This window comes from Alligator mississippiensis, chromosome 13 (assembly GCF_030867095.1).
Source record: "Alligator mississippiensis isolate rAllMis1 chromosome 13, rAllMis1, whole genome shotgun sequence".
In the NCBI taxonomy this organism is placed as follows: domain Eukaryota; kingdom Metazoa; phylum Chordata; order Crocodylia; family Alligatoridae; genus Alligator; species Alligator mississippiensis.
The window spans coordinates 54,332,012-54,357,653 of record NC_081836.1 but is presented as its reverse complement, the minus strand read 5'-3'; the positions used below and the strand labels follow the sequence as shown (position 1 = coordinate 54,357,653).

Sequence of the window (25,642 nt, the reverse complement as noted above, 5' to 3'; positions counted from 1 at the left end):
CGCCCTCCTACCTGCAACACGTAGCCTTCTCTGGCACTCTGCTCCCGGCCCAGAGCTACCTTCAGCTGGTCCTGCAGGAGCCGGTTCTGCTCGAGCAGGTCCAGTGCCTCCTTCTGGCTCTGTTCCAGCTGTTGGGAAAGAACAAAGAACCAAAAAGCATTGACTAGGGAAGATGTACACAGCTGCTGTGTGTGGAGTAGGCTGAGCTCTCTCATGGCTGCCTCTCCTCCCTCTATAATTTGTGCCTTAGCTGTTTTGCCAAAACCCCTCCTAGCAACAAAAACATTGTCAATTGGGTTCATTTTTAAGGCTTGCTGAAGTGGAGGATGAACTCCCCTTGCTGGAACCTGGCATGGCCCAGCCAATGCTGTGCAGATTTCTGCCCTCAATGGATCTCTGATTTGCAACTCACCTGGCTACTCTAAACCCAGGCCCATGGCTGCTCTGCAGCCCACAACCCCTGCTGTTCCTGACCGGGGTCTATTCCAAGCAAATTGTGCTTCCCATCCGCCTCTCCTAAGGGCTTAAGAAGAAGCTAATTTGTGGCATTCCTGAAACATAAGACTGTTCAATGTTGGCCCCGCAAGGAGGGTCTAGATCAGTGATCCTCCACCAGGCTGCCTGGGGTGCCTGGAGATCTTTTCAAGGGTGCTCTGGGGTGCCACAAAATAGTAGCAGTTGGGTTTGCAAACACGATTCACAAGATAAACCCAGAGATTTCAACTAGGAATCCACAGTTGTGGACTCTCTAAAGTTCTCTGCAACAGAAAAAACCTACTGTTGTTTTTCTGTAGGCAAACAAAAGTGAGAAATAAGAGCCGGTATTTTCCGAGAGGTGTGCTGAGTCTATCCAGGAGTGTCTCAAGTCTAAAAAGGTGAACCACTGGTCTAGATAAATGCACCCATCTTTGTATGCTCCAGAGGCGTTTAGGTTAGCTGAGGCATTGTGTGTTCATATTCGCCCATGCAGAATCACATTCAAGGATGGGGCTGGAATGCAAAGCTGAATGGCAGAGTAGTCACATCCTTACTTTTTCCCTCTGGAGAGCAGGGTTCAAATGCTGCCCAGTTCTCCCCACGGGAGACTTGTTACTGAACAGCAAAATCCACAGCCCCTATCACTACAGGATGGATTGGTTGGAAAAGGAGGACAAAGCGTCCCCATTCCTGCCCCAGGCCCTGAATTCTGGGGGGCCCTATGGAGCTGGGCTGACTTTGCATCCAGCCACTCGCCACCCTCCCCCATCCCTGCTGCTGCATTCAGGCCCTGCACAGGCTGATTTGCCCTGGGCCCTGCACCCAGCTACAGTTGTCTCTGCCCACCATAATAACCATCCAGATGGGAGTGGTGACAGCTGCGATCGCAACCAAAATGAGAGGGAAAGGGGAATGCCAGGGACATGGATCTGGGTTCTGCATCTCTTCACTCAGGCCCTACAGCATCCACTTACCACCTCTGCTCCTGACATAGGACTGAAATGCAGCCTCCGGCCTGAGCTATCCCACTGCTCATTTCCCAGTTGCAAACCTCTTGCAGCACAGGCTAAGGCAGGTCACGGCTCAGGCTCCCCCATTACCTCCTTCTCTAGCAGCGTGGTTAGGTGGTGATTGGAGAGCCTGTCCTCCCTATCCTCCGAGTGCGTCAGGTGCAGGGGCATGATGGGGATCTGCTTCTCCTCGCGCAGGGGGGTCGTCTCCACCTGGTGCCACCGCTGCTCGATCTCCACGTGAACGTTCTGCGGCTTGACGTCGGTAGTGACGGGCAAGCCCGGGACCCTGTCCACCTCCATCCGCAGCGCATCCTCCGAACCCGTCCCATCAACAGCATCAGTCATCTCGAAACGCTTGCGCCTCTCCTCCCGCCGCCGCGCGCGCTCCCTCTCCAGCTCCCCAGCGTCCGTGTCCAACACGCTGGGTTCCCTGGGGAAGGTGGGGGTGCCGCCCTTGGCAGACTCCGCCGTGCTGGCTCTCTCCTGCGCCAGGGCTTGCTGGATGGGGCGGAACTCGGCCCAGTCAAAGGTCTTGGAGCGCCCCTCCCGCCTGCGCTCCCGAGCCCGGCTCCGCTTTTGCTCAGGGTCCATCTCTGCTTGGTCCAAGTCCTGCTTCTCGCTTGGTTTCGGGCAGGTCTCAAAGGAAGAGCTGGTTTTGCTTTTCTCTTCTGGCAAGGAGCTACGAGGAAAGACAAAGGAGGGAAGACGTCACCACTCAGAGCTGTGCTGTGGCATGAACCACTGCCCACTCACGCCTCAAACAGCCACTGCGGCAGGCAAGCAAATGGGAGACTAAGCCTGCCTGAACACCACGTGCGGTCATGTGCATCCCTCCCATTGCCACGGAAGCCTCTCGTGACCCGTATCTGGAATTCTCTCCTCCCTTCTCCCAGCAGCTCCACATGTGAAGTCAGCGCTGGCAAAAGGAGCCAGGCTGACGCCGGCAGGGAGTGAAGCCTTATAATTGATGCATAGAGCAGGCACAGCACAGCCAGCAGTGAAGTTTCCCAGGGTGCTCCCAGGCCACTGTGCCACAGCTGTGGCTCAGTGGGCTCACCATTCCCAACCCAAGCAGACCTGCAACAAAGGAGCTCTAGGGGTTCCTCTCTGCCTTGCTCACTTGGGGGCCTTGGGCTCCTATGCAGATACCAGCCACAAGGAAGGCAGCAGCAGTGCCAGCTGGTTGGATGTGGGCACCTGTCCATCCAGAACTGGGCTAAGGCCAAGTATCAGGCACCAGCTATCGTCACTGACAGGCTGGATTTGAAGGCCACATTCCCACCATGCCAACCAGTACCTTCTGTCCCTCCAAGGCCCAGACTTTCTGACCAACCTGCTCCTTCCTCCTAGCTCACTCAATGAAGCCATGGTCGCACATTTTTCTTGCTGCTGCTATTGGTCACTCCCAAGGTGACCATGGTTTCACAGGTGCCCGGGTACAGCTCCCAAAGGAAGAGGAGCAGGCTGCCATTTAGCAGTGGTGGGAGGAGACACAGGGAAGCATGCAATGGCCCTGAGAGGTGTTGGCTAATAAGCTAAGCGCTGTTCTCCGAGCTTGGCAAAGGTTTGCTTCTCTGTACAGCAGGGCTCTGCGACTTGTTAGCCTCCGCAAGGGAGGCCGCACTCTCCGATGTGCCGCTGCAGATGCTGCGAGGAGCAACAGTTCTTGTGCACATGGCCACAAGTGACACCAAGGATATCAGGTGCTTGGGCAGCCTAAAGGAAGCCATGACCCTCTGGTGCTGAGCCTGGGGTCAAAGTGAGGGAAGGTGCGTCCTTGCCAAGCAGGAAAGGGTAAGTGTTAGTAGGGAAAGGAGATGCATCTGCAAACCTCTATGGATTATCTAGAATCACGTATTAAATTAAACAACTGTGGACATGCTGGCCTGGGCGCATGCAGGTTGGATTTAAACAAAAAGAAAAATAAGAACTAACTAATGAAAGTGCCCTGAGCCAGCTCCATGGAATTAGCTTCCCACAGAAGACTCCTGTCCTGAAGCGAGCAGCAGGCATTTGCTCAGGCCTGGCTGTTACCAGAATCCCAAGAACCGCAGCTCTGCAATAATTGTCCCCTTCCTGCCTCTGCCCTAGAGCTGCCCTGTAGAAGGCAAGCGCACCCCCCGCCCCCCAGTTGTGCTACCAGCACAGCACTGAGCGTCAGGCTCCCTGGCTTTCCATGGAGACAGAACGAACGGAGCCACAAAGCCGTTCTATCTGGTTTGCAGTGCAGCCAAATCGGGGCTAACACGGTACCTAACAATGGAGCTCCATGCACGAAGACCACCACCACTGGGAGAGGGCCAAACAGGAGTGGGGTCCCCCAGAGCATTTACAATAGAAGTGAATCTCCCCAACCCCTTGTCAGCCCCCAAAACATAGTCACGTGTGCATCTTGAAAAGAAAAGAACAACGCGAGGGAATGGTACTGCATGGTTCCAACCCTAGTATCTTCCGATGCACTTCCTTCCACAGTCAGTCATCCAGCTCAGCTAGGCTGAGCTTTCAAACACGAGCCATGGCAAGTTTGTCTCTGCAGCCAGCCCGGAGAGGATTCGCTCTTCAGCTCTGCCATGTGCAGCCTCAAAACAAACCCCATCCAATATGACAAAGCTGCCCAGCTCCAGTTCAGAGTTGGTTTCACCCCCTTGGGCCTTAACCCTAAGGAGATCCAGGATGATACAAAAGTGCTCTTGACAACCAGGCACTCCAGCTACAGCTTGTTACTGGATAAAGTCACGTTTTAAGTGAGAGGGGCCTTACAACGGAAAAGAGAATTAGGAGAGAAGAGTCTGGGGTGCTGCCCCCAAATCCAGCCCAGAGAGGATCAATGCCACCATGCTCCGGCACAGCAGAATGACCCAAAATGTACTGCAGTCATGTCTGCCAGCAGTTTCCCAAGGGACCGGGTTATGGGTAAAGTGGGACAAGTGGAATTTCAAATCAAACCAAGTGGATCAGACTGCATTGGCTTGTAAAGGGGGGAAGAGCCATGTGAGGCCAAGAGGTTGCCATTAATTTTTCTTGAGTAATCCCCACTTTCTAGAACCCATTTGAGAGCCTGTGCATGGTAGCAACGTACAGCAAGGTACATATGATACACTGAGCCCCTTGCTACATGCCACATATGCACCAGGGCAAAAGGCATCACTGCATCCAGCGCACAGGGCCCAGCATTCCTATCTGATGGTTTCAATTTACAGTTGAGTGGAAGGGGTTCACGTTCAGCCCCGTGGTAAAATACTTCTTACTCGCAAAGCTAATCAGATCCTCATGAAGCTGAAAACATTCTGCCATGCACTGAGAATTCTTTTGGCCAACTTAATAAAAGAGAAATTTATGTAACTCGTTAAGGATTTGACTGCCTGTCTGATACGCTTGGGCCTAATTGCCGCTATCTATTCGCATCGGAAGATACCAATCTGGGGAAATCAAGTGTCAAGACCAGGTTGCTTCTTCCCTTCTTTCTTGCTTTTTCAGTTTTAAAAGAGGAAATGAAAACTGCGGGACTTTCCATTTGAAGTGCAGAAAAGGGGGGCATGCAGTGAATCACAAGATATACAAACCACAAAACGTTAATACAGGAGAGAACACAGTTTTCCAACCTGGGCTTCAGCACCGATAGTTTCAAAGAGAAGTTTTTCCTGGGAATGCATGGAAATCAAACATACGCAGGAGTGAGGAGAGAGGACGATTCCCTGAGACCCGTGAGAGATCCACCACACAGCTCCGTCCGAGGGCTAGTGTGTTTGAGCGGCGCAGGTAGGGGAGAGATAGATGATGTGAACACCTCCGGTTAGACAGCACTGGGGGGGGACAGAACCCTTCTAGCGGTGCCATGAGAATGAGGCAGAGCCTTTATTTGCTGCCATTGGAGCATGGACAGAAGAGGGCATTAATCGTGTGGGTGAGTCCAACTCGCTGCACAACAGATGGTCAGGAACTGGGCATCAGGATGTGCACGGCTTGCTGCAGCGGTGATGTGTGATGGCATTTGGCTGTAAGAAGGTCAAGGGCTTTGCTCAGAGCTGCAGGCTCTCAACAGGTACAGTGAGATTTCTGGGTGCCTTCTCTTGGCAAGCGAGGCTGGAGAAGGCTCCGCAACCTAAGGTGTGAAGGGAAGACGCAATCGCTGCTGTCTGGCAGGTCAGAGGCCTAGGGCTTCTCACTGGGCATGGTCTACAATATGAATTAAAGCAGCTTCCAATTTAAATGCAGGTATTTGCCTCCTGGAGGCAACAGGCTGGTTGTGCTGAACTGCCCCTAGAGTGAAGCCCAGGCCCAGAAGCCAAAGGAGCGTTATCATAGGAACATGCAACATTTCCACATGGGAAAGTGATAGGCCATGTTTTAAGCCACCCACTTGGATTTTCCACACGCAGCCAAGAGTAACCATTGATACAAGCTCGTTCCCCACACAGTGTGTCCAACCGGAGCCCAGAGAGAGAGGGAAGCAGGAGAGGGTGAGAAGAACCAACAAGGAGCAGTCAGGAAGAGGTGTGGGCAGGGTTATTTCTGTACAGCAAGCCAGAAAGCTACAGGGGTGGTTATGAGAGGTGAGCGGGAAATCCCTCCCTGGGTGCAGCTGTTCCTAGTCCTTTACCTGGTTACATCGGGAGCAGTGGTGGGGCGAACGTGCTTCATGATTGTCTGGATCCAGTTCCGTCGAATCCCAGATGTCATTGCGGAGAGGGTGAACTCCCCCTCTTTAGTCTACGGGAAGAGGAGGGGGCAGGTCAACATAGCAAGCAGCCACTCTCCCTCCTTCCACCCAGGCTGCAACAGCCCATTTCCACACACTGTGCCTACAGGGCTTAGCTGCCCAGGGCCCCCTTTAGGAGGCTCAGGATGGAAACCACGGTTGAGACCCAAAATAGAACTGCTTGACGTATATCAGTGTCTGTCATCGAGACGATCTTTGGTGGGCTCAGAGAATGAGCTCTCAGACATCCCTTTCACTTCCTCCCAGATCTTACCACCAGCTGCTGATGAAGCATTAGCTGGTCCCCACCTAGAGAGGGGTGGTCGCTGTGGGCAAGCCTCCACCATGAGATATACAAGAGTGGTTCCACCTTCTTATCATCCATCCAGCACTGGGAGCTGCTGGAGATGGGCTCCCTAGTTTGTTCTGATCAGAAAGTACCTGCCACACCCGCTCCACCCCCTGCTTCCACCAGTTCCCCTCTTTGAATTGTCCTTACGTGGATCTGGAAGCCATAGTTGCGTTGAACTGGGTATTCAGTGACATCATAGCACGTAGACAAGTCTATTTCTCCATCCAAATCAGCTGCCTGGGGAAACAGGAGAGGGAAAGGTTGAAGGATTATTGCAAACCAAAACCATGGCACATGCATGTGGCAGGGCACTGGGCTCTCTTCCTAAAGCAGCGTCTTAACAAGAAGCTGTTGAGTTTTCCTCTTGAGGTCTGCCTGAACCTCAGTATTGCTTTGGTGAGACAAAGCTGAAGACCCCAGAGAGGCACAAACCTAAAGAGACATCGGATGCGCTCTCAGCCCCATCTGTATCTCCCCAAATCTTTGAGGGCTCAGAGGTTAAGGATGGGCCTGGCCAGAGCTTCTCCCACTGCTGGAAGCAAGGCGCACCATCAATCTGGGTGTGCTCCCAGACATTCTAGCTCTCTTGCAAGGCAGCCAGCGAGGATCCTGGACACTGGGATGCACGCATGCTCGTGCAGAGGAATGCTGGGTGAAGGGCCCACACAAAACACCTGTGACTCCTCGGACCCCGAACGAACAGGGTTAGACTCCGAGGAGAGAGACACCTACCTCTTCTGCCTTTGAGTCCCTGTAGTACCTCAGGCTCTGATCCGTCAGCACAAACCAGTGTTTCTTCCACTAGGAAACAAACAAGGCAGGCTCTTTACCATGCTGCTCTCTACCCCTGCCTGGGGCAACAGGTATCACTGGGTAAGGACCAAACGGAGGGCAGTTCCCTCCCCCTGCATGACACAGCTCAGAAGGTGGCAAAGCCAAGGCCAACACTGGGCAGTAGCTGAGAGCCCATCGCTGGCAGGAGCAAGAGAGAAGGGGAAGTCAGGATGGGCCCAGTACAGGGCTTCATCTGTGGGAGCCCAGCCCACCTCTGGGTGGCAACATCTGTTTAGCCAACTGAACGCTGGCCCATAACAGCTCCAGAGACACCCAGTGTGAGCATGTGGGTGCAATCGCAGCGCACTGTCAGGGCAAGGGGATGACTTTAATGGCTGCATTCTTAGCCCTGGAAGGACTCGCTCTTCATTGCTTCTGGCCTTTGACAGGCATCATTCACCGGCCCCCACAGCTACCAAGCAAACACAAGCTGCTGATTGGCTCTAAAACCATCTTTTAGTTCTGCTGCTTGGGGCAACTGCCCAGAACGTCCATTAGAAGGGCCAGCCCTGCAGCGCAGACATACCCTGTGTTTCTGCACCCATTTAGTGCTGGTGTGTGCATGCAGCTAGGCCTGGCATGCTCTATGCAGCTAACATAACCCAGGTACATGGACCCTGCCCCGTAAGTGGTTCTATTATACTGGATGAGAAGCCTAAATTCTCATTATTTCCAGTTATTTCCCTTCGCTTTGTTCAGCTGGAAGTATCACACCGTTACTATCTGCATCACCACAGAGTCTCACAGCCCTGGTCGCAGGCCAGAAGCACACTGCGCTAGGTGATGTCTGAGCACAGAACTAAAACGTGCCTCTGCCCAAAGAGCTTGTGATCTAAGCACATGGCAGGAGATGACAGAGGGACACAGACTGGTGAAATGCCTTGTCACGAACCCCCAGGTGGGCCTGTCCTTCAGGACCTTGCAGCTAAAAATCAGCGTTTCACAAACATCGATTCCTGGACTAACTGCCAGGGAGATCTGACAGACCATAGTGTGGTCTCCCCCTCCGCCCCGTGAGAGCCAAATTAACAAGGGAATTGTTCAATTTTGTCTCTCATTTGGATGATTTTTTTTTCTGTGTTTGGATGCAAGGAGAGAGAGAGAGAGAGAGATTACAAGAGATATCTTCTAATTAAAACTGAATCCTGCCAAACTTGCAACCTGGGCCTCAAATCTGTAGGTCACTGAAAACCCAGCTTCATTACGATCCCAGATGTTAGTACTGGGGGGTTTCTGGAGCGACAAAAGAGCAAAGCTCAGAGAGGAGACAGTGAGATCGCAGATCAGATGCACAGAACAAACAGACAACAGGCAAGATACTGTTTTCAGTCGTCCTCCTGCTGGCTGTCGTGCTCTGAAGGGAGGGTTGACGAACACCCCCCTGATGCTCCAGGTGCCAGATCCTGTGCCCCCACGCTGCTGAGTCAGCCCTCTCCCTCCTCTGCACAGGCTGGGGCGGGGGGGCTGCGAGGCAGGAAAATCTAGGAGGGCACCACTATAAATAGCACCAGAAGCTCATTCCCAGTTCCCAGGTCAGCTGCAACTGCCAGCCTTGAGGGTTCCCATGACAGAGCACTTCCCTGCATCCCCTCATGGAGTGGCTGGAGCAAATAGGTAGCTGGTGCTCCCATTAGTGCCTGATGAGAACATTTTTATTCCATTTCTTTCTCTGCCCAGTTGCTTCCCTGAGGCCTGGAGAGGCTCCTCTGCACTTGGATGCTGAGGCTGAACAGGCAGTGGCCGTAAGGGAGAGGAGACTAACAGAGAATGAGAAACCCAGTGCTTACAGTCCAAGCTAAACCCCAGAGGCAGGCCCCTGACCTTGCCTCCCCCACCCCAGAGCACAGCACCAGCCAGTCCTGCCCCAGGGCAGATCTGACTTGTACATAGCTCATACAGCTGGGGTTACCAAGCCTGTGCTCAGCTCTTGCACACTGCTTCTCCTTGCATGCTGCTCTGCCAGGACATCTCTGTGCAGAACAGGGCTAATGCCAACCTGCTGTGCTGGAAGGCAGAAGTGCTGAGCACGCCATGCAGAGCAGAAGAGACCTAAAACCATCACTCTCTCACCACCCCCCCCCGCAGCTGCCCTCAGGAAAGGCTTACAAAGAAAGCCCTGCAGGCTGAGGTTGCTATGCTGTGCACCCCCAGTTAGGCAGGTGGAGGAAGCCTCTCCTGTTAATGTTTAACAAGTAACCTCTCCTGCCAGCCCATGACCCTAGGCCTTGTACTTGAGTTTTGGGTGTTGTCACAACATGTGGGCAGGTGAATGCTTCCAGTCATGATGGGGAGGCCAAATCCTCCTGCCAACCCGTACAGATGTGGAGGTGGGACGGTGGTCAGTTGGTCAACAGGGCAACCAAAGAAGCCAGTGCCTGCTGGACTTACCTGCCCGTCCTCATACTGCTTCGTCAGCCATCCCTTCTTGAAGTTCAGCAGGTCAGGCTGCAAGGAGAGGGAAAAGACAGAAGCTTTAAGACTCTCCAAGGGTTGAGATGACATGCCAGCTTCTAGCTCCCCCAAGGAGAAATACCACAGCAATGATCTCATGAAATATAACCCAGCCATAGGGAAAGCCAAAACAAGGGGATTCGGGGCCACCAGAGCAGAAGGCAGAGGCTAAACTTCAGCTCTTGGAAAAGAAAAGAGACCCCACAGCATGCTTTGCTCAGGCTGTGTCTGCACCAGCATTCGCCTTTCCGTGTCTCAACATGGTGCCAGGACCAACATAGTTCCCTTGGAGGGAGCAGCCGCAGCACCCAGTATTAGCAGGATGGCCAGCCTTTACATCCCTGACATCTAATGAAGAAGACAGCTCCTCCAGACAAAGCCATCATGGCCCAGGCCATACCTGACCTAGGAGGCAGGCTGCACGGTCTGCCCTGCTATCACTCCTTGCATGGTCCCCTTCAGAAAGGACTGAACTTCCCATGGTTGCTGGTGGGAGGAGATATTCTGTATCCCCAGCTCTCTGGGAATACAGCAACGCAGAGCTGTGGCCTTGCCTGGGGTGTGAACAGGACAGGTCTGCAAGCCCCATTTGCTTTCTTGGAGGCACCCAACACAAAACAAATAAAAAGAGCAGCTGGGAAAGTGCAGGGGGCGCACAACTGGGAGCAGAGATACACCAAGAAAACTGGCCCAGATCAGCAAGATGGAAATCCGTCCTCTCTGGAAAGCAGACAGGAGATGTGCTGCCTCTTGGTGGAGGCTAGTGTTGCAAGGCTCCAGATCCTTTCTGACACTGACCAGCTCTTGGGGGTCCAGCCAGGTTTTGGCTAATGGGCCCAAGCTACCCAATCCCATGCAAGTTTCTTAAGCAGCCAAAACTCTTCTGGTTTTAGTCTGGCTGGTCCAAGATCGAGGGCAACGGGACAAGGCTATGCTGGAATCCAGCACAGTAGAGTTTGCTCAACAGCAGGAACCTTCTCAAGAAACTTCCACCCCCACCCTTTCCCATGGCACTGGCTTCAGGCTGGCCAGACACCACACACTGCATCCCTGCTCTTGGAGGGGGCAGTGGGAGAAGGGGAGCAGTGACAATGTGAGGTCTGCTCTATTCCTCCAGAATATCTTGCCAGGTTTCTCTGCTGTTTCCTGCCAAGCTGCTGCCAGCTGCTGCCCAGGCCATGCCTCACAGGGGCAGGGCCTTGGCACATCTGATGGGACACCATGTAACTGCTCGATTCCAGGAGCTGCACACCAGCTTTTGCCTCATCCGGACAGAATCCAGGCAAAACTCTCTAAAATGTTCAACCCTTCACTGGTGTCAGGGGAGGGGGGTTTCTCTTCAAAAGCCAGACACCCCCCCTCACCCAACAGCTCCTAAGCACCGAACCCTGAGGCCTGCCATCGCAAACAGCGGGAAGGAAGTCCAGGCCTACCTTCTCCTTGTGGCCCTTCATGAGTCTGCCATCCACACACCCTCCTAGCACTTGCTCCCTGCTTCTCTGGCTCTATTTATAAACTCGCCCGGGCATGGCTGGCAGCTGGCAGTCACGTGGTGCCACAGGACTCAAAATAAGGCTGGGCTCTGATTTACAAGGCCTGGAAATACCCCAAGGGCTCGAGTAGAGGGAATCCCAGTATCTCACCACCCCATATGGAGCCCTGGTCAGATTTCCTCAGAGAAGAGTTTCATGGCAGATCATAGCAACAAGTGTTTCACTGTAAGAAAAGAGGACTTCTCCATAGAGCGATAAGCCAGATCCCTTGTCCCCCTGTTCAGTGCACTGGCATGCAGCGAGTTACAGTCCTGGGTTTAGGACACTGCAACTTGTTGCTATGAAAGTGATGGGTGCCAAGAGTTTGGGCTTGGAAAACTCCCAGCAGGAACAGGTCAGAGGAGCAGCTAGGAGTGGAGGAGGAAGAGGGGAAGAGAGAAGCCAGGTTTCCACAACCCAGCCCAGATCTAGTGGCAACTGCAAAGTGGAGAGCAGAGGAAAGGAAGCCTGCCTACACAAATCCATTAAGTCCAGCTGGTTCCCAGCACCAGTGCTCCTGTTAGGCAATGACCCCACCTCAGCTCAGTACGGCCACTATCAAACACATTGCAGGATCCTAGGAGGACCCGAGAAAGATTCAGCAATACCTGCACGCCCCCCAGCCTGCATGCAGGACAGCTGCGTGGGAGACACCCACCCTGATCTTATCAGACGGTCCTTGTTGAAGAGGCAGCCTGGAAAGCTACCACAGAGAAAAGACGCTGGCAGTAGAACCACAGGAGTTGACTAAAACACTGAAGAACTGGTGTGGGATGAGCAAAGCCAGCAGAGCTGTTCAACTACTGTGAACAGTTCACTTGGGATGCTGACAGTACACCCAGCATCCCCGCATGCCGCGTGTGCAGCTGAGCACAGTGTGCATGTGGCTCTGGCAAAGCACCAGAGCTGCAACTCAAGGGGAACCGACACTGGAGCTACAGACACTGTGACCCACAACCAGCATTAGCGGAGGGCTGCAGACAGAAGGGACAGGTGGACACAGGCCTGAGAGGCCTGTGCAATTCAAACCCACACACAGCCGTCAGACGGAACGAGCTGCACACACCAGGAAAGCCTGAGGACAGAGGCAAAGGGGATGAGCTCGCACCTCCCCCTGAGTCTGAGAAGACAGACTTGCCTGATAAATGTTCCAGTCTGAGAGAGCTAACCCAGTCCTCAGGAAACTCTTGGGATCACAAGGTTACAGAGATGGGGAGAAACAAACCAGTGAGTGCAATAAAGACTGAATTTCAGTCACTTTGACAGAAGGAGCTGCAAACTAAGGGGGAAGGGAGACACGCGGGGGGAAAAGTCTGAGGCAGCCTCTGACAGCCTGCGAGTGGCAAACTGAGTGGGCTGTCAGGGGCAGCACCGATCTGGAGTACAGCAGGGGGAATGGGACATGCATGGAAATGAACCTCTCCATGACACCACAACAGCCAACCACAGCTCTCAGGAGGTGGCTTTTATGCAGGGGGGAAATCACATGCCAAATAGGGACCTCAGGCACTGGTTTCCCAAGAGGCTGCTGCATCTGGTCAGTGCTTTAAGGAAGACAAATCCCTCCTCAGGCTTCAGCAGTGGCGTGGATGAGATAAAACTTTATGTCTTTATGACACTCAAGGCCAAGTTCAGATCAGGTTCAAGTCACTGGAATCGCAGCTTTTTACATCAGATCTGAATGTGGCTTTGCATCCTCCTTGATGATGGCAAGGGACCGGGGGGTGTCTCACAAGCCTAATGCTGAGACTAAAAGCTTTGTTTCCATTCACACCTAAAGCAGCACTTCTGTCACCACATCCAGGTACGACGCTAAGAAACCCGCCAGGCTTACCGTCATGGAGGACTCCGTGGACCTTCTATCCAGTGATTTTGCTCTACGATGTGGAGACAAAGGGGAAGCAGAGACCTCTGGGATGGAGCCTACTGCTGCTGTTTCGGAGTCCTGCAAAGAGAAGGAGTTCAGATCATCATGACAGTCCAGAGGAACAAGTCTAGTCTCCTAGCACTGCAAGAATTGTGCAGCCATGATGCATTTTTTAGCCTCAAAAATTAAAGCTGGTGAGGTGGCACCTTGGGTTGCCTTTGAGCTTCTACAAGTACACGGCTCTCTTGGATCGTGTCAGAGCACTAGATTGGCTCCAACACATCTACTGACACTTCGTGCTACAGGGTTTTCAACACTGCCCGTTTCTTTTAGTTGAATGCGCCTCGGCTCCCCTGCTAGACCTGATGCCTCCCTCTCTTTTCTGGGAGGCAGAGACAAAAACGTGATTTATCTTCTGCTCTGATTCCACAGTGGGCAGGAGACTGGGAAGCAGGCAGCAAACCTGCCTGGATTCCTGATGAGATTTCCCGCCCTCAAGCTTATGGCCTGCTTTAGCCACGCATCCCTTTCCCATGCCCTCCAGACCGTGCTCCTTGCACACAGGTCCCAAGTAGGAACATCAACCAGGCCAATCTTAGCCTGCTAGATCCAAGCCACTGGCCCACCTCCTGAGCGCACCCTTACGCCTGAGAGAAGCTGAGAGCCTTACCCGCTTCCTGGGGAAAACCCTCTTCTCACTCCTGCCTTGGCGCGTCTCACTGGAGAGGGCAGAGCCTGGCAACACATTAGTTTCCATGTGCTCGGAATTCTCTATATCTAATGCCTCGAATTTCTCAATGACCTGGGATCGCCTGGAAGACAGAGAGAGAAAGGAAACCAGAGCACGTTTAAATGCAAGGGCAGCAACCGCGCGGAGTCACTTCAGAACCGCATGATTCCCTGCAGCGAGGGCTCTCTCCCAGCTCTGCACCTGGCCACACACCCTGCCCCTTCGTACAAGCTCCCCGAGCATCCCATGTGGTGCAGAAGACTCAGGGCAATGAACCAACTTCCACCTGCCACGCAGGACTTTACTTGTAGGCTCTGAAGCTGTAGCAGGCAACTCCCGAGTGCTCAGCTTTGAGCCAGGAGATGGAAACACCTGCAAACTTTGCTAGGTCCATGTTACAAGAAAGCCAGCCCCTCCCTTGCACACACTTAGCCCCAAGGAGCCAGGTGGACATCGGAGGTGTCAACACTGACAGTAGCTTCAGAGCTGCAAGAATGTTCTCCCTCCCAGAAAGGGCTAATTTAAATATTGGTCATAGGCTCATTTCGCCCTTCCTCTTCACCCCTCCCTATGCCCACACGGGCCAATCCAGCAGGTCCCCATGACCACCTCCCCCTGGTCATGAAGGCTAAGTGTGTATACAGGTCTCAACAGGGGAAAGACCTTGATCACCAGGTGTTCCTGTTCATATCTATAAGCAACAGGAGTGGCTACTGCAGTAGCACACTTGCTGTTCCAATACAGGGCTTTCCTCTTCATTTAAACTATCCTGCATGCCCAGTTTAGAAAGAGGTTATTCTACTGCAGTAGAACCAGCCCCTGCCTGCAAGGCTAAGCAGTAAGTCCACTGACAACCTGCACACCAAAGCTCATTTTGCAAAAACACCAGGGCATCAAGAAAGGCTGGTGAGCCTGTACCAAAGCCAGGAAGTGTGACATTTCAGAGACTGATTCTTTGCACCAGAGAGGCCCTTGGGCTTTTATCAGAGCCTATGAACCCATAAAAATCCACTCATCACAAAGCGGATGAGCTGCAAAATCTAGAATCTGATTTTGAACTTCACTTAAACCCAAACCTACTGGAAGCACAGGGCTTCATCAAAAAGCCTGACCCAGCCCAAATCACAATGCTTAGGAGCACAGGAATCTGTGCATTATGGCTCAGGTTCATCACTAACACATGCATAATAAAAAAATCGTCATCCATCAGAAGCCACTTCAGGAGAAACAAATCATTCAATTATCAACAGTTATTTTCAACTCATCTCTCAAAGGGACACTGTCAGGTAGACGAGGCCTCAAACATAGCTTAAAACAGAGTTTTCACCACATTTCATAAAAGCTGAGGGATGTTCTGAGAGTAAATGTTCCCCTGCTCTGTTTGCAATGCAAACACCACAGCTCAGAGCTAGGCCCTAAAAACGAGAAATTAAAATCAAACAGGACCAGGAGTTCACTAGCTCAGTGTTTGCTGACAAAGAGACTATCAGACAGAAGCAGTGGGGAAAGTTTAATTTTTAGAATCAACTTTTTACAGCATCTTCCACTTTAACCATCTAAGGCCTCAAACCTGTGAGCTGCAGTATGTGGATGGATATCTGTGCTCAGGCACAGCTGGAATATGCACAGGTCCAGGGCAGCATGTCCATATACTGCAGCTCACAGGCTCTGAGCCAAAAAGCACAGTAATACCAGTAAGAAGAATTAATCTGGATGCTCAATTTAACCCAACAGTGCCCCTTGTCATTGGTCCCATCTTGGTTTAAGCAAGGAAACAGAGGCCCATGAATTAACATTGTCTCTGCCCTATCAGATGAAGGGCTGAAGAAAATTAAAAACAAAAACTAAAATCAAAAAAATTGAAAGCAGGTTGATTTCTCATGAAAGGGGCCGTGCCATCGAGGTGTTCTACGGCTCGAGACTGAGATGAGATGGTAGCGAAGCAGGCGAGGTAAAGGTGGACACGTCACACAGCGACACAGCAGGAGAAGGTGGAGAGCAACAAGACCTGGAAGAAAACAAGGCTGGAAAATGAACGAACAGAAAAGGAAATTCGATATAATCTATCTACATACGAAATAAATGAAATCAAAAGTCATTCCAAGGATTCATCATCGAACAGGAAAATAAAAATCACTGTAACCAAATCACAGCCCCAGGGGTTAATATCATCATTTGAATTATAGGTGAGAATGGTGTCCTGCCAGCTAAACACTATAGGAGAGGTGCTGCTACTGGGGGCACAGACCCTGTTTGGGGGCTTCTTTCTCCTTCCATCCCATGCCCACATGAGCAGCTCCCAACAGCCCTGGTGGCAACTGCCCATGGGTTCCCAGGAGTGAACGGGCCCCTATAAACATTGGCTGCATGTAGACAAAATTACACTACAAAGTAGAAAGCGGGGAGCATTTCAAAAGCTGCGGGGCCATCTTAGTGCTTGCCTGGCTACAAAGCTAGCGCTAAGGAAATCATCTTCCATGCAAGCTGTTAGTCTTTTCCAGGCCGCTAAACACAAGCCACAGAATTCAGTTATTAAGGTAAAGAGGCGTGATGCGGGGGTGCTACACAGACTGACAACAAGAGCTATCATTAGAACAAATTTCCTTTGATTGGAAGAGCGGGGTTTTCGGTTAACATTTAGCAGCAAGAAGAACTGAAAGAGGATCAAGAAATAGGGAAGGAAAAAGTTACCTCAGGGATACACAGAATTAACAGAACAGGACAGATCCAAAGGAAAAAAAAAATGAAAGGAAGGAAGGAGCAGGCACCCTTTCTGCCAAGGGAAGGCAGTAGACAGGGGATCCACGTCTGAGACTCCAAGTCAGAGGCAGCCAGCAGCTTCAGGTACCACTGTGGCTTACTGAAGCTGGGAGAAGCATTTCAGTACCCCTCTCTCCTTGTGCTTCTGGAGCAGAGCCCGAGTCCTTACAGAGGAGGTTGGATTCCAGGACTCAGCAAGAGGCAGCTCTTTTAAAAGGCGCCCGTCTTGGAAGCGAGAAGAAACCGTCGTGTGTCCACAGAGCAAACCGCCTGGGAATGCCCCGGAGGGCTGTGGGCTGCACATCCCAGGTGAGCAACAGAGCAGGTGCATGGCCACGCACTGAGAGGACACAACGCCGTGTGAAACCTGTAGCTCCCAGAACAGCCATGGCACCGGCTTCACAGGACAGTGGGGTAAGGATCAAAGTCTGGGTTTGTGCTTACTTCAGAGTCCAGCTACCTCCACCCCACAGCCTCTCTCACTAGGTGGCATTTACATTTTTTTTTCCTACATCTGGTACCGCTGGCCTAATTCCTGCATATTCAGCCAGGCCCCATTCAGGGGGAAGGCAGCCGGCTACTACCATCCGGAACCAGCTGTAATCCCTTGGCGGTTTCACTGCCCCTTGCCAGCATGAGCAAGGAGGAGAGGAAACTGGAAGGGAAGGGGCTGAAATAAATAAGGAAATGGGAGAAGGAGGTTCTGTGGCCATGAGTCCTTCCCTCTCTCCAGCTGGCTTCACAGGGCCTGAGGGGCTCTGGAAAGGGTGTCAATGAGGAGGCCACAAGTGGAGGGTTGAGGCCTGCACACAGCACTTGTGGAGGGGCCTCCACTCTCAGGAAATGGTGCAAGGGCTTTGGGGGAGCTGCTGGGCAGCAGGAAGCTGGGGCCTGGAGATGCAGAAACCCCTTAGGCAGCGGTTCTCAATCTAGGGGGTTACAAACCCCGAGCAGGGGCATGGGTGAGCTCCACGGATGTTCAGACCCAGCGTGGGCTGGAAGGGAGGTCATACATGGTCACAAGCTGGGCGCCTTATGGTGGGTCTTAAAAAGGAGTGAGAGCTGCCACTGCCAGGCCTGCAGGCTCTGCAGCCACCAGCCTACTGTCCTGTGGCAGAACAGGGATGTTGCTGGATGGGTCCGTGGGGCATACAGCATTGTGTGGTGGTCAGAGGCTGCTCAGCTCAAAGGGAAGCTACTGAAGGAAGGGTTGATCTCGTGGCGAGCCCAGCTCCCTTCTCCCAGCTGAGCAGAGCTGGGCACAGTGCTGGGCTGAGGAGGAGCATCCTAGCAGAAGCCGTCATACCAGCTCTGTACCCAGAGGATGGTGTGAGCTCTCCCAGGAAGCAACACATGAAGAGCTGGCCAGCACCATATTGCAGGGCATCTCCCTCAATTCCAACCAGTCACTCCCAGGGAAGATCTTCTGGGACAGCCAGGTCTGTCCTAGAGCCCATGACACCCAGCTGTTTAACCGTTTCCAATGGGCTCCATCCCGTGAGCTGGAGAACTCCGCTGCAATATGGAGATGTGAGCGATTCCACCTCCAGGCGGAAGTGCTGCCGTATGCCTCCAACCTCAGCGGGGGGAAAAGAGAGCCAACCCCACCATACACCCAACTCAGACCCAGGCTGGCACCTGGGAGGACAAATGAGGCTTGCAGACCTCATCCTAATGCCATGATGTTCTCTAGCATCAAAGGAACAAGCTTGAAGGCCTTATATCAACTTCCTCGTCCCTTTGTTCCCCAGCACCGTACGCGGGACTTCCCGCCGAGGCAGACCCAGCACTAGTTACCCAGCTCCTGGCCACAGACCAGCAGGGGGGGCTCCAACACGGATGATGGGAGATAGCAGATCATCATTTCCTTCTATTATTTCTCTCCCAGAAACAGTGGGCTCGCTTAAATCTTTGCCCTCTATCTTTTATAGATCTATCCATCTATCTGGAGGATATAGGTATTTTTAGAAGGTGTCACTGGCTAATATTTGGGCCTAACTAATGAATGATAGCCTCTTAGAACACAAATCCTGATCATTAACTAGAACTACCCATAAGATCTTTTTTTTTTTTTTTTTAAAGGGGAAAAGAGGCCTGAAAAATGGGGATTACGAGGAAGGGAGACAATAGATGCAGTTAGCTCAGCTACAGCTACTGTAAGTCAGTACATAGTTCTCTTTAGACAGGAAGACCCATGCTCATGCCGTGGTTGAGCAGGGACTGCTAGAAAGAGGAGCGGAGAGGCCAATAGTACTGACCAGTCTGGAGCAGGTGACTGCAAAGGCTGCAAAGACTGACAAAGAGATGCATCTTAGTACAGCTTCGCTGGGTTAGAAGGGTATACGTGTGGGTCCAAAGACTTCATATGAGCTCCCCATGGATAAAACAGAAGCAGGTTCGTTAGTGGATTACCGGGAAGATCATTAAAAAAAAGGAATGGTCTGAAGCCCAGAGGAGAGGCTGGCACCTGTGACCTGGAGGAAAAGCATGGGTCTGCTCAACCCCCAGCAGGGATTCAACCAGAAGGAGGAGTGGGGAAAGAGAGATCACATGTAAAACTAAGTTACTCAAATTAAAGGGAGAAGCTAAGCCGAGCCAAGCCAAGCCAAGAGGTGGGAAATGTTAATTCTCTGGCACTGTGCTGCACCGGCCCTCTTGCAATCCCAAATCCACCTGAGTGTTCAGAACATGGAGGTCCCCCTGGCAAGCACTTCTCTGACCGCACCGCCCACCTCCTCCCCACCTGGCCCAGTTCACAGGTCCAGGGGTAAAGGAGTGAATCCCAACCACTGCAGCCCACACGCCTTGGCTGATAACCCACTGTACTGTCCGACAAAGAGGGCCAAGCTCAACTCCTCTTCCCTGTACCTGACCCCTTCAGACCCAGGCCCTCCCATCCCCACCGCTTTCCACGCTCTTGCTCCCCACACGCCCTCCCACAGCCAGAAGGGACCTTCCTCCAGATGACCAAGTGGCTCTTCCCTCCCCACAGCCTGCAAAAGCACCCCAGAGGGTCACTAGCCCTGGAGTTTTGCTGGGGGGAAAGGACTGCCTCCAGTTCTCCCGCAGTGCTGGGGCATCATCACAGATGGACAGTGGTCCACATTAAGTGGTGCTACCCTCCTGCTGAGTCACTAGTTTGGAGGATCCTTTTTAAAGATCTGGTCCCTGCCCCTGAGCACCAATGCTCTTTGTTTAGACTGAACATGTTTTGCACATGCCCAGTTTCACGCATGCTGGTGGAAAAGAGCACTCAACACGCCACGGCCTTCATCTACCCCAACCCTCGGTGAACGTGCCACCTACTCTCCTGGCAAAGCACAGGAGGGCCTGTGAAACTGTTTAGAGCCAACAGGTTTGGGGCTCAGCTGTCTGGGGGGAGCATCCATTTAAAATCTCAGGCCAAGCGGAGATGGGGGGGCATTGTTTCCAGCACTTATACCAGTCGGCTCTGACTGTTCCCTTCCTACCCCTTTTGCAGCCCTGACTGCAGGAAGGAAAGGGAAATGGAGCTGTACAGAGGCTGGAGGGGTGGGCAGTCAGAGACCCTGGTGAGCGAGGGACAACGCTCACTGCCTGTGCTCATGGCAAAGCAACGACAGGTAGCAGCCCCTGTGGTACAGGGAGCAACACTGCAAAGGGCTCATTTCCATTCAAGCCTCTTTGCTGCAACCTCAGAAATCAACCCAAAAGCCCCCCTCCGTGCTCACACTATGCTGATGGGATCCCAGGGAGTTTATTAAAGGATACATATATATATTTTTAAGAGACCATTAGCAGCCAAGCACAGAAAGCATTCATCTGCCCCCACTCCCTAGGCAGAGCCAAATCATTGTAGATAAAGGCAATAAGCTGGCTAGACATAACAGAGGGGAGTTTTCACCGAGGCAGATTCAATAAAATCCCATCTCCTGTGGCGGTCTGATAGCTTCGGGAGCCTGGGAAACAAAGGGGCCAGGGGAAATGGGAAAGCACCTGCCATGTGGGAATGGGGGGTGGGGAATTAAAAGGACAATGTCTGGCAGTAGCTCAGAAATCCTCCATCATCCTGGCACCAGTGATCTGCATGCAGCCTCACTCACCAGGAGTCACTTTCTAGCCAGCTCTTCCTTCCCCTGCTCCGTTCATCTCCCCCCACGCCGACCCGTGCACCCCGGCATGAGCACCCAGAGCACCAAGGAGCCTGTTCAGAAGCAAACTTCCTCCCCCCCACCAATATGCGGGGTCTGGAAGCTAGTCTTCGGCTGTGTAATCACAACCTGGGGCTGGCACTCCAGTGGTTCAGCTCTAGAAGAAAACATGAGCCTCTACCTCGGGAGAGATTGGCTGCCAGGACACCTTTGAGCCTCAGCAGGCCAGCTTCTAGCCAAGAGGTTACAGGCGCAGTTTATGAAGCAGGAATTACAACCCTTTCTCCAGCCAAAGTGTTAGGAAAGGGGCGGCCGGAGACGAACATGGCATTCTTCTCACCCGACAAAGGGAAGGGCTGCAAGCTCGGGGCAGAGGAGAGGGCCAAGGAACTGCTGCACAAGTCTATCCTCCCTCCGCTCCCTTGCCCCAAACTACTACGCTGCCCTCCAGAGCACAGGTTAGAGGCGTACACGGTTCCTGCAGAGCTAAGCCAAGCAGAATAAGCACTAGTGCGAGGCCGAGTCACTCATGAAATAGCTGCAGCTGGGCTTTGCAAGCCGTGCTTGTGTTGTGGGAGGCAGGAGAGCTGGCTGGAAGAGTCCTCCCAGGGTGAAGGAAAGCAACCTGTGAGCACTGGCTGACATGGTGCTGGAGCCCCCACACCCATGGGCATGTAAGGGGGTGCTAAATGGACTTAGCCCAATGCCTGGGTTTCTGGGGTTACTTTATGGTCCTCAGCACACAAACAGAGCTCTTCCAGGGCTGGCTACAGCTATCCTCCTGCCCCCAGGAAAAGATGGGAGCATGCTATTAGCGCTCTCTCTCACACCCCCAAGGCAAGCCTCCCCCGCCGCGCTGTTCTGTGTGTCGCTCCTGGCTGCCTCTACAGCGTGCTCCTCTCTCCACGATTAATGACGTGACATTTTGAAACCTCTCAGCTCATTAAACTGTTGTGTAACACATGCAACCCCCAACACCATTTAGCAAAATAGCCTAATTAATGCTGCCAGCTGCCACCGCACACTGGTCCAGGGCGGAGGCAGGAGGCGGCACTGGCAATACGACTATACAACATCCTGTGGCAGCTTGTTTATCCCCTTGGTCTGCAGCAGTCGCCACCCCCAGGACAGACTGCCCAGACCTGGGGTCTGCCAGGTGTGAACACTTCTGTGTTGGCACCAATGGGGAATCCATTAACTGACTGGCATAGACCAGTGTCCCAGCAACCCCCCCCCCCCCCCCCTCCCCCCGCACCAGCCCACCTCCAAGCTGCAGTAGGAGCAACCTCCCCTGCAGGAAAGCACAGAGCGAAGGGAAACTGGAAAGTGGCAGGCCCAGAAAGACGACTTGGCTACAAATTTAAGAGGCGCCTCTGCCCTGGCCCCACAACCCTGAGTCCCTGCTTCAAGCAGCTGGGAGTGCCCTCAATAAAGCCTCCGACTGAGGTTGGGTGACCCAGGAGAGCCGTGAGGCCCGGGCGACCTTGCCCTGCTACCCAGGGTGGCAGGGCTCTTCTCTGAATTCCCATTCACTCGCAGGCTGCCTGCAGCGATGGACCAGGGCTCCAGGCCACACCTATGCAGGTTTTGGCCTTGTTGCCCACGGGGGAACAACACTGACATCAGTTCCAGCAGTCACTCACGGACTGGATCCTGGTCAAGCAAAAGTTAAAAGTAGGTCAGCGCCTGGTGCCTTACCTCCGCTCATTGCCAAAGAGCCGGGCCACCTCCTCCCTGCCGGGGCTGCGGGCCCGAGTCCTCCGTTCCAGCCGTTTTCTCTCCACCTGGAAGGCCTCACGGTTACTGATCCGAACGGCCTTGGGGACGTCGGCCAGGGTGGCGTACTGCCGGCTGGCTTTAAAAGAAAGGGAGCGCCCCGACTTGTCTGCTCCCTGTCCCCCGTCTCGGCTGCTGACGTCCTTGTGCATGAGGCAAGTGCTCTTCGAGTCCAGGGAGTTCAGGGAGTAGCTGTTAACCATTCGGCTGCCTGATCGGGTACCTGGGGAAGGAAAGGGGCGGGCGTGCTCCTGGGAAGGCGATTTGGGATAACTGTACCTGTTGTTTGGGGTGCTGGGGCTGGGAGGGGATGGCGGAGGCAGCAGCTGCTGTTCTTCCAACTTTGAGTCTTGCTTAGTCTTCTCCAAGGAGAAGTAACCGCTCTCCACACGCGCCTTCCGGCCACAGTCCAGTCGGTCGCCGTTCATGGAGCTCTCGTCTGAGAAGGCAGAGAAGGGGATGGAGAGGAGGTCACTCCATGTGGTCCAAACCCCATTTCTGCTCCTCTTTATTTGTGTAAAAGGCAGTTATAACATAGAACCTGCCTTGTTTGCACAGAGTGGGACAGGACAGGGACTAACAGCAGCACAGCAAACCAGGCACGATACTGGCTAGAGACCCCACCTGACTGGAGGGAAGCTGGGAGCTGGGTTTCTGTGAGCCTCGGCTCTTGTCCCAGCCCATGCCAGAGGTTTTTCTATGAAGGCGAGATCTGATAGGAGGTGGCCCGAGATCCACCACACTCCAGCACATCACTGCTCAGGCCTTGAAGAGCCTTGCCGCTCGGGATGCCACGAAACTGCAACAGACATCAAGACTCAAGTAGGGAGGGACAGCCTGAGAAACTTCCCCAACGGGCAGGAAAACAGTTAGCAGGATGCTACCACAGCCCAACGAGCACCCAGGATCTGCTCAGGAGCAGCCAGGCTGCAAAAGGACCCAGAGAGTCTTCTCTTGTTCCCTGGTGTCCACAGCACCATGCTCCAGCCTGTGCAGAAAAGACACAGCAACAGAAGATGGGAGGGGGTTTCCTGAAGACATGCAAGAGTCAGGCTGGGCCTGAGGATGTTAGAAGGAAGACCCGATGCCCAGCCAGCTCACACCAGTGCATGCACTAATCTCAAGTGCAATCCATTTTCACAGGGTCTTATTCCAGCAAAGTGAGGGGGGTCAGGAGATTGGAAGATGCATTAATAGCTACAGGAAGCTTAGACCCACTACTAGCTCCCCCTCAGGAACACTGGAAGGTTGGGGAGGGGATCATGGCCCTGCTGTAATTCCAGCGCAGGTCCCTTCCCCTTAAGTGAGGTGGACAACTTGTGTCTGCATGATTTTACTGGAGCCTGACAGTGACCTCCAACCAACATGCCAGCACAGCCAAGGGGGCTAGGGACAGGGAACCCTTCAGACTGACATTTCCCTGCCGCTTCGGCCAACCAAGTCACATGGAGCGATGCCCATTTTGTATTTGCACTGGCACCATGCCCTGCACACGTGGGAGTGATTTCAGGGAGGCAGGGACTCTAGCTTCCTGAATCCCTGAACATGACCTTGGTCTAGCTCCCCAAATGAGTGACCTGTAAGAGATTCTCCATGTGGAAGTTTAGGACACAGAAAAACTGGGTTTTATTCCGGGCAGACCTGCCATGGGGACGATGGGGAGGGGGATGGTGAAATGCAGGTGGACAATGCAAGTGCTCTCCACCCAGCCGTGACCTTCCCATCCAGATCTGAAGTTCATCAGCTGGATGCTTCATTGTTTTATCTTCTTCAATCTCAAACACCAGCAAGCACAACTCAGTGTGTCGTGTGTGCACGTGTGCATGCAGGTGCAGAGTGGGAGCAGTGTTTAAGACACATTTTTCATTCCCATACTACTATTATTATTACATACATACATACATACATACATACATTTGCTTCATGGAAAAAAAATTGAGGCGGCTGAGAGCAAGGAAACCCAACACAATGCGCCATCAGGCAAGCTGCCTCACAAACGCACGCAGACGCCTACACCCACTTCAATCCTGTGGCCACGTCCTAAAACACCCAAGCCAAAACCCAATCGATTCATCCGAAACAAAGCTCCTGCTAATTCAGAGCGAGGGCGCAAAGGGAGCAGTCCTATTCCATTAGCTAATCCCAAGGGAGAGAGGAGGAAAGCAATCCTTTTAGATCACCACTTAGATCATGGAGACAAAGGAAACAGACCCGGCTTTTCAGCCCTCCCCTGTGACTTGTCCAAGGGGAACACAGAAACGTGGAGCAGGAAGAAAGCCCCAGCCCCTATTGTTTCATTTCAAACAATGCAGCAGATGCGGGCGCCTTCCACGCGCTAGTCGGAGGAGACAAAATGTAAACAGCTGCCCTGTTATAGGGACAGGATAAGGAAGCGGAGCTCCAGGGCTTGGCAATATGAAGGACACAGCCCAGGGCAGGCCTGTGCCTAGCGGTACCCTCCAGGGGCCAGCTGGGAGGGGGCTGGCAATGCTTTGAATTACAAAGAGGAAAAAATTCTCCTTCTCTCCCTGATCCAATTCTGAAGGAAGAAAAAAGCCTAGTGAGGTCATCCTGTCCATCTCCCTGCCAGGGCAAGGCTCTTGCCTACAACAGTTTCCAGTCCCTTACCCAGGGTTTTCCCTTCTCATCATTTCATCCTGTTGTTTCCAGGCCTACCCTCTCCATGCCAGCTGGGAGAAGAATATTGCCTCTCCCACATCACTGTCAGTTGGCATGAGGCTGTGCCATTCGCACCACAGAGGATAAAAAATGTCCCCAGAGAAGGGAACCTGTGCCCATTTCACAACTGTGGACAAAGAGGTCTTATGTGCTTCACTCAGGTCCCTTCTTGCAGCCCTGAGCGCTCATCTACACCTGGGCCTCTCTCAACACCACCAAGGCAGATACTTTCCTGCTTCTCCATTTCAGTCCCAGGTTCTCAGGTGTGAGCAGGTAGTCAGGTATCCAACCCAGCAGGGGGATGGCTCATTTAAAAAAAAAAAAAAAAAATCATTAAAAAAA

At 53.0% G+C, this 25,642-nt stretch overlaps 1 protein-coding gene across 7 annotated transcripts in view; it reads right to left on the bottom strand.

Moving 5' to 3' along the window:
- The window catches only part of MPRIP (myosin phosphatase Rho interacting protein), a 132,791-nt gene that overhangs the window by 26,802 nt on the left and 80,347 nt on the right, over positions 1–25,642 (bottom strand). For 6 of the 7 annotated variants that reach the window (XM_059716798.1, XM_059716800.1, XM_059716799.1 and 3 more), the window contains exons 7-15: positions 22,901–23,060; positions 13,896–14,037; positions 13,193–13,303; positions 9,764–9,820; positions 7,274–7,342; positions 6,689–6,778; positions 6,091–6,200; positions 1,578–2,169; positions 12–128 (exon numbers count right to left, since the gene is read on the bottom strand). In XM_059716798.1, coding sequence (XP_059572781.1) covers positions 12–128; positions 1,578–2,169; positions 6,091–6,200; positions 6,689–6,778; positions 7,274–7,342; positions 9,764–9,820; positions 13,193–13,303; positions 13,896–14,037; positions 22,901–23,060 — 1,448 coding nt within the window. Of the gene's footprint in view, positions 1–11; positions 129–1,577; positions 2,170–6,090; positions 6,201–6,688; positions 6,779–7,273; positions 7,343–9,763; positions 9,821–13,192; positions 13,304–13,895; positions 14,038–22,543; positions 23,061–25,642 lie in introns of all 7 variants that reach the window. The other variant, XM_059716797.1, reaches the window with a different exon arrangement.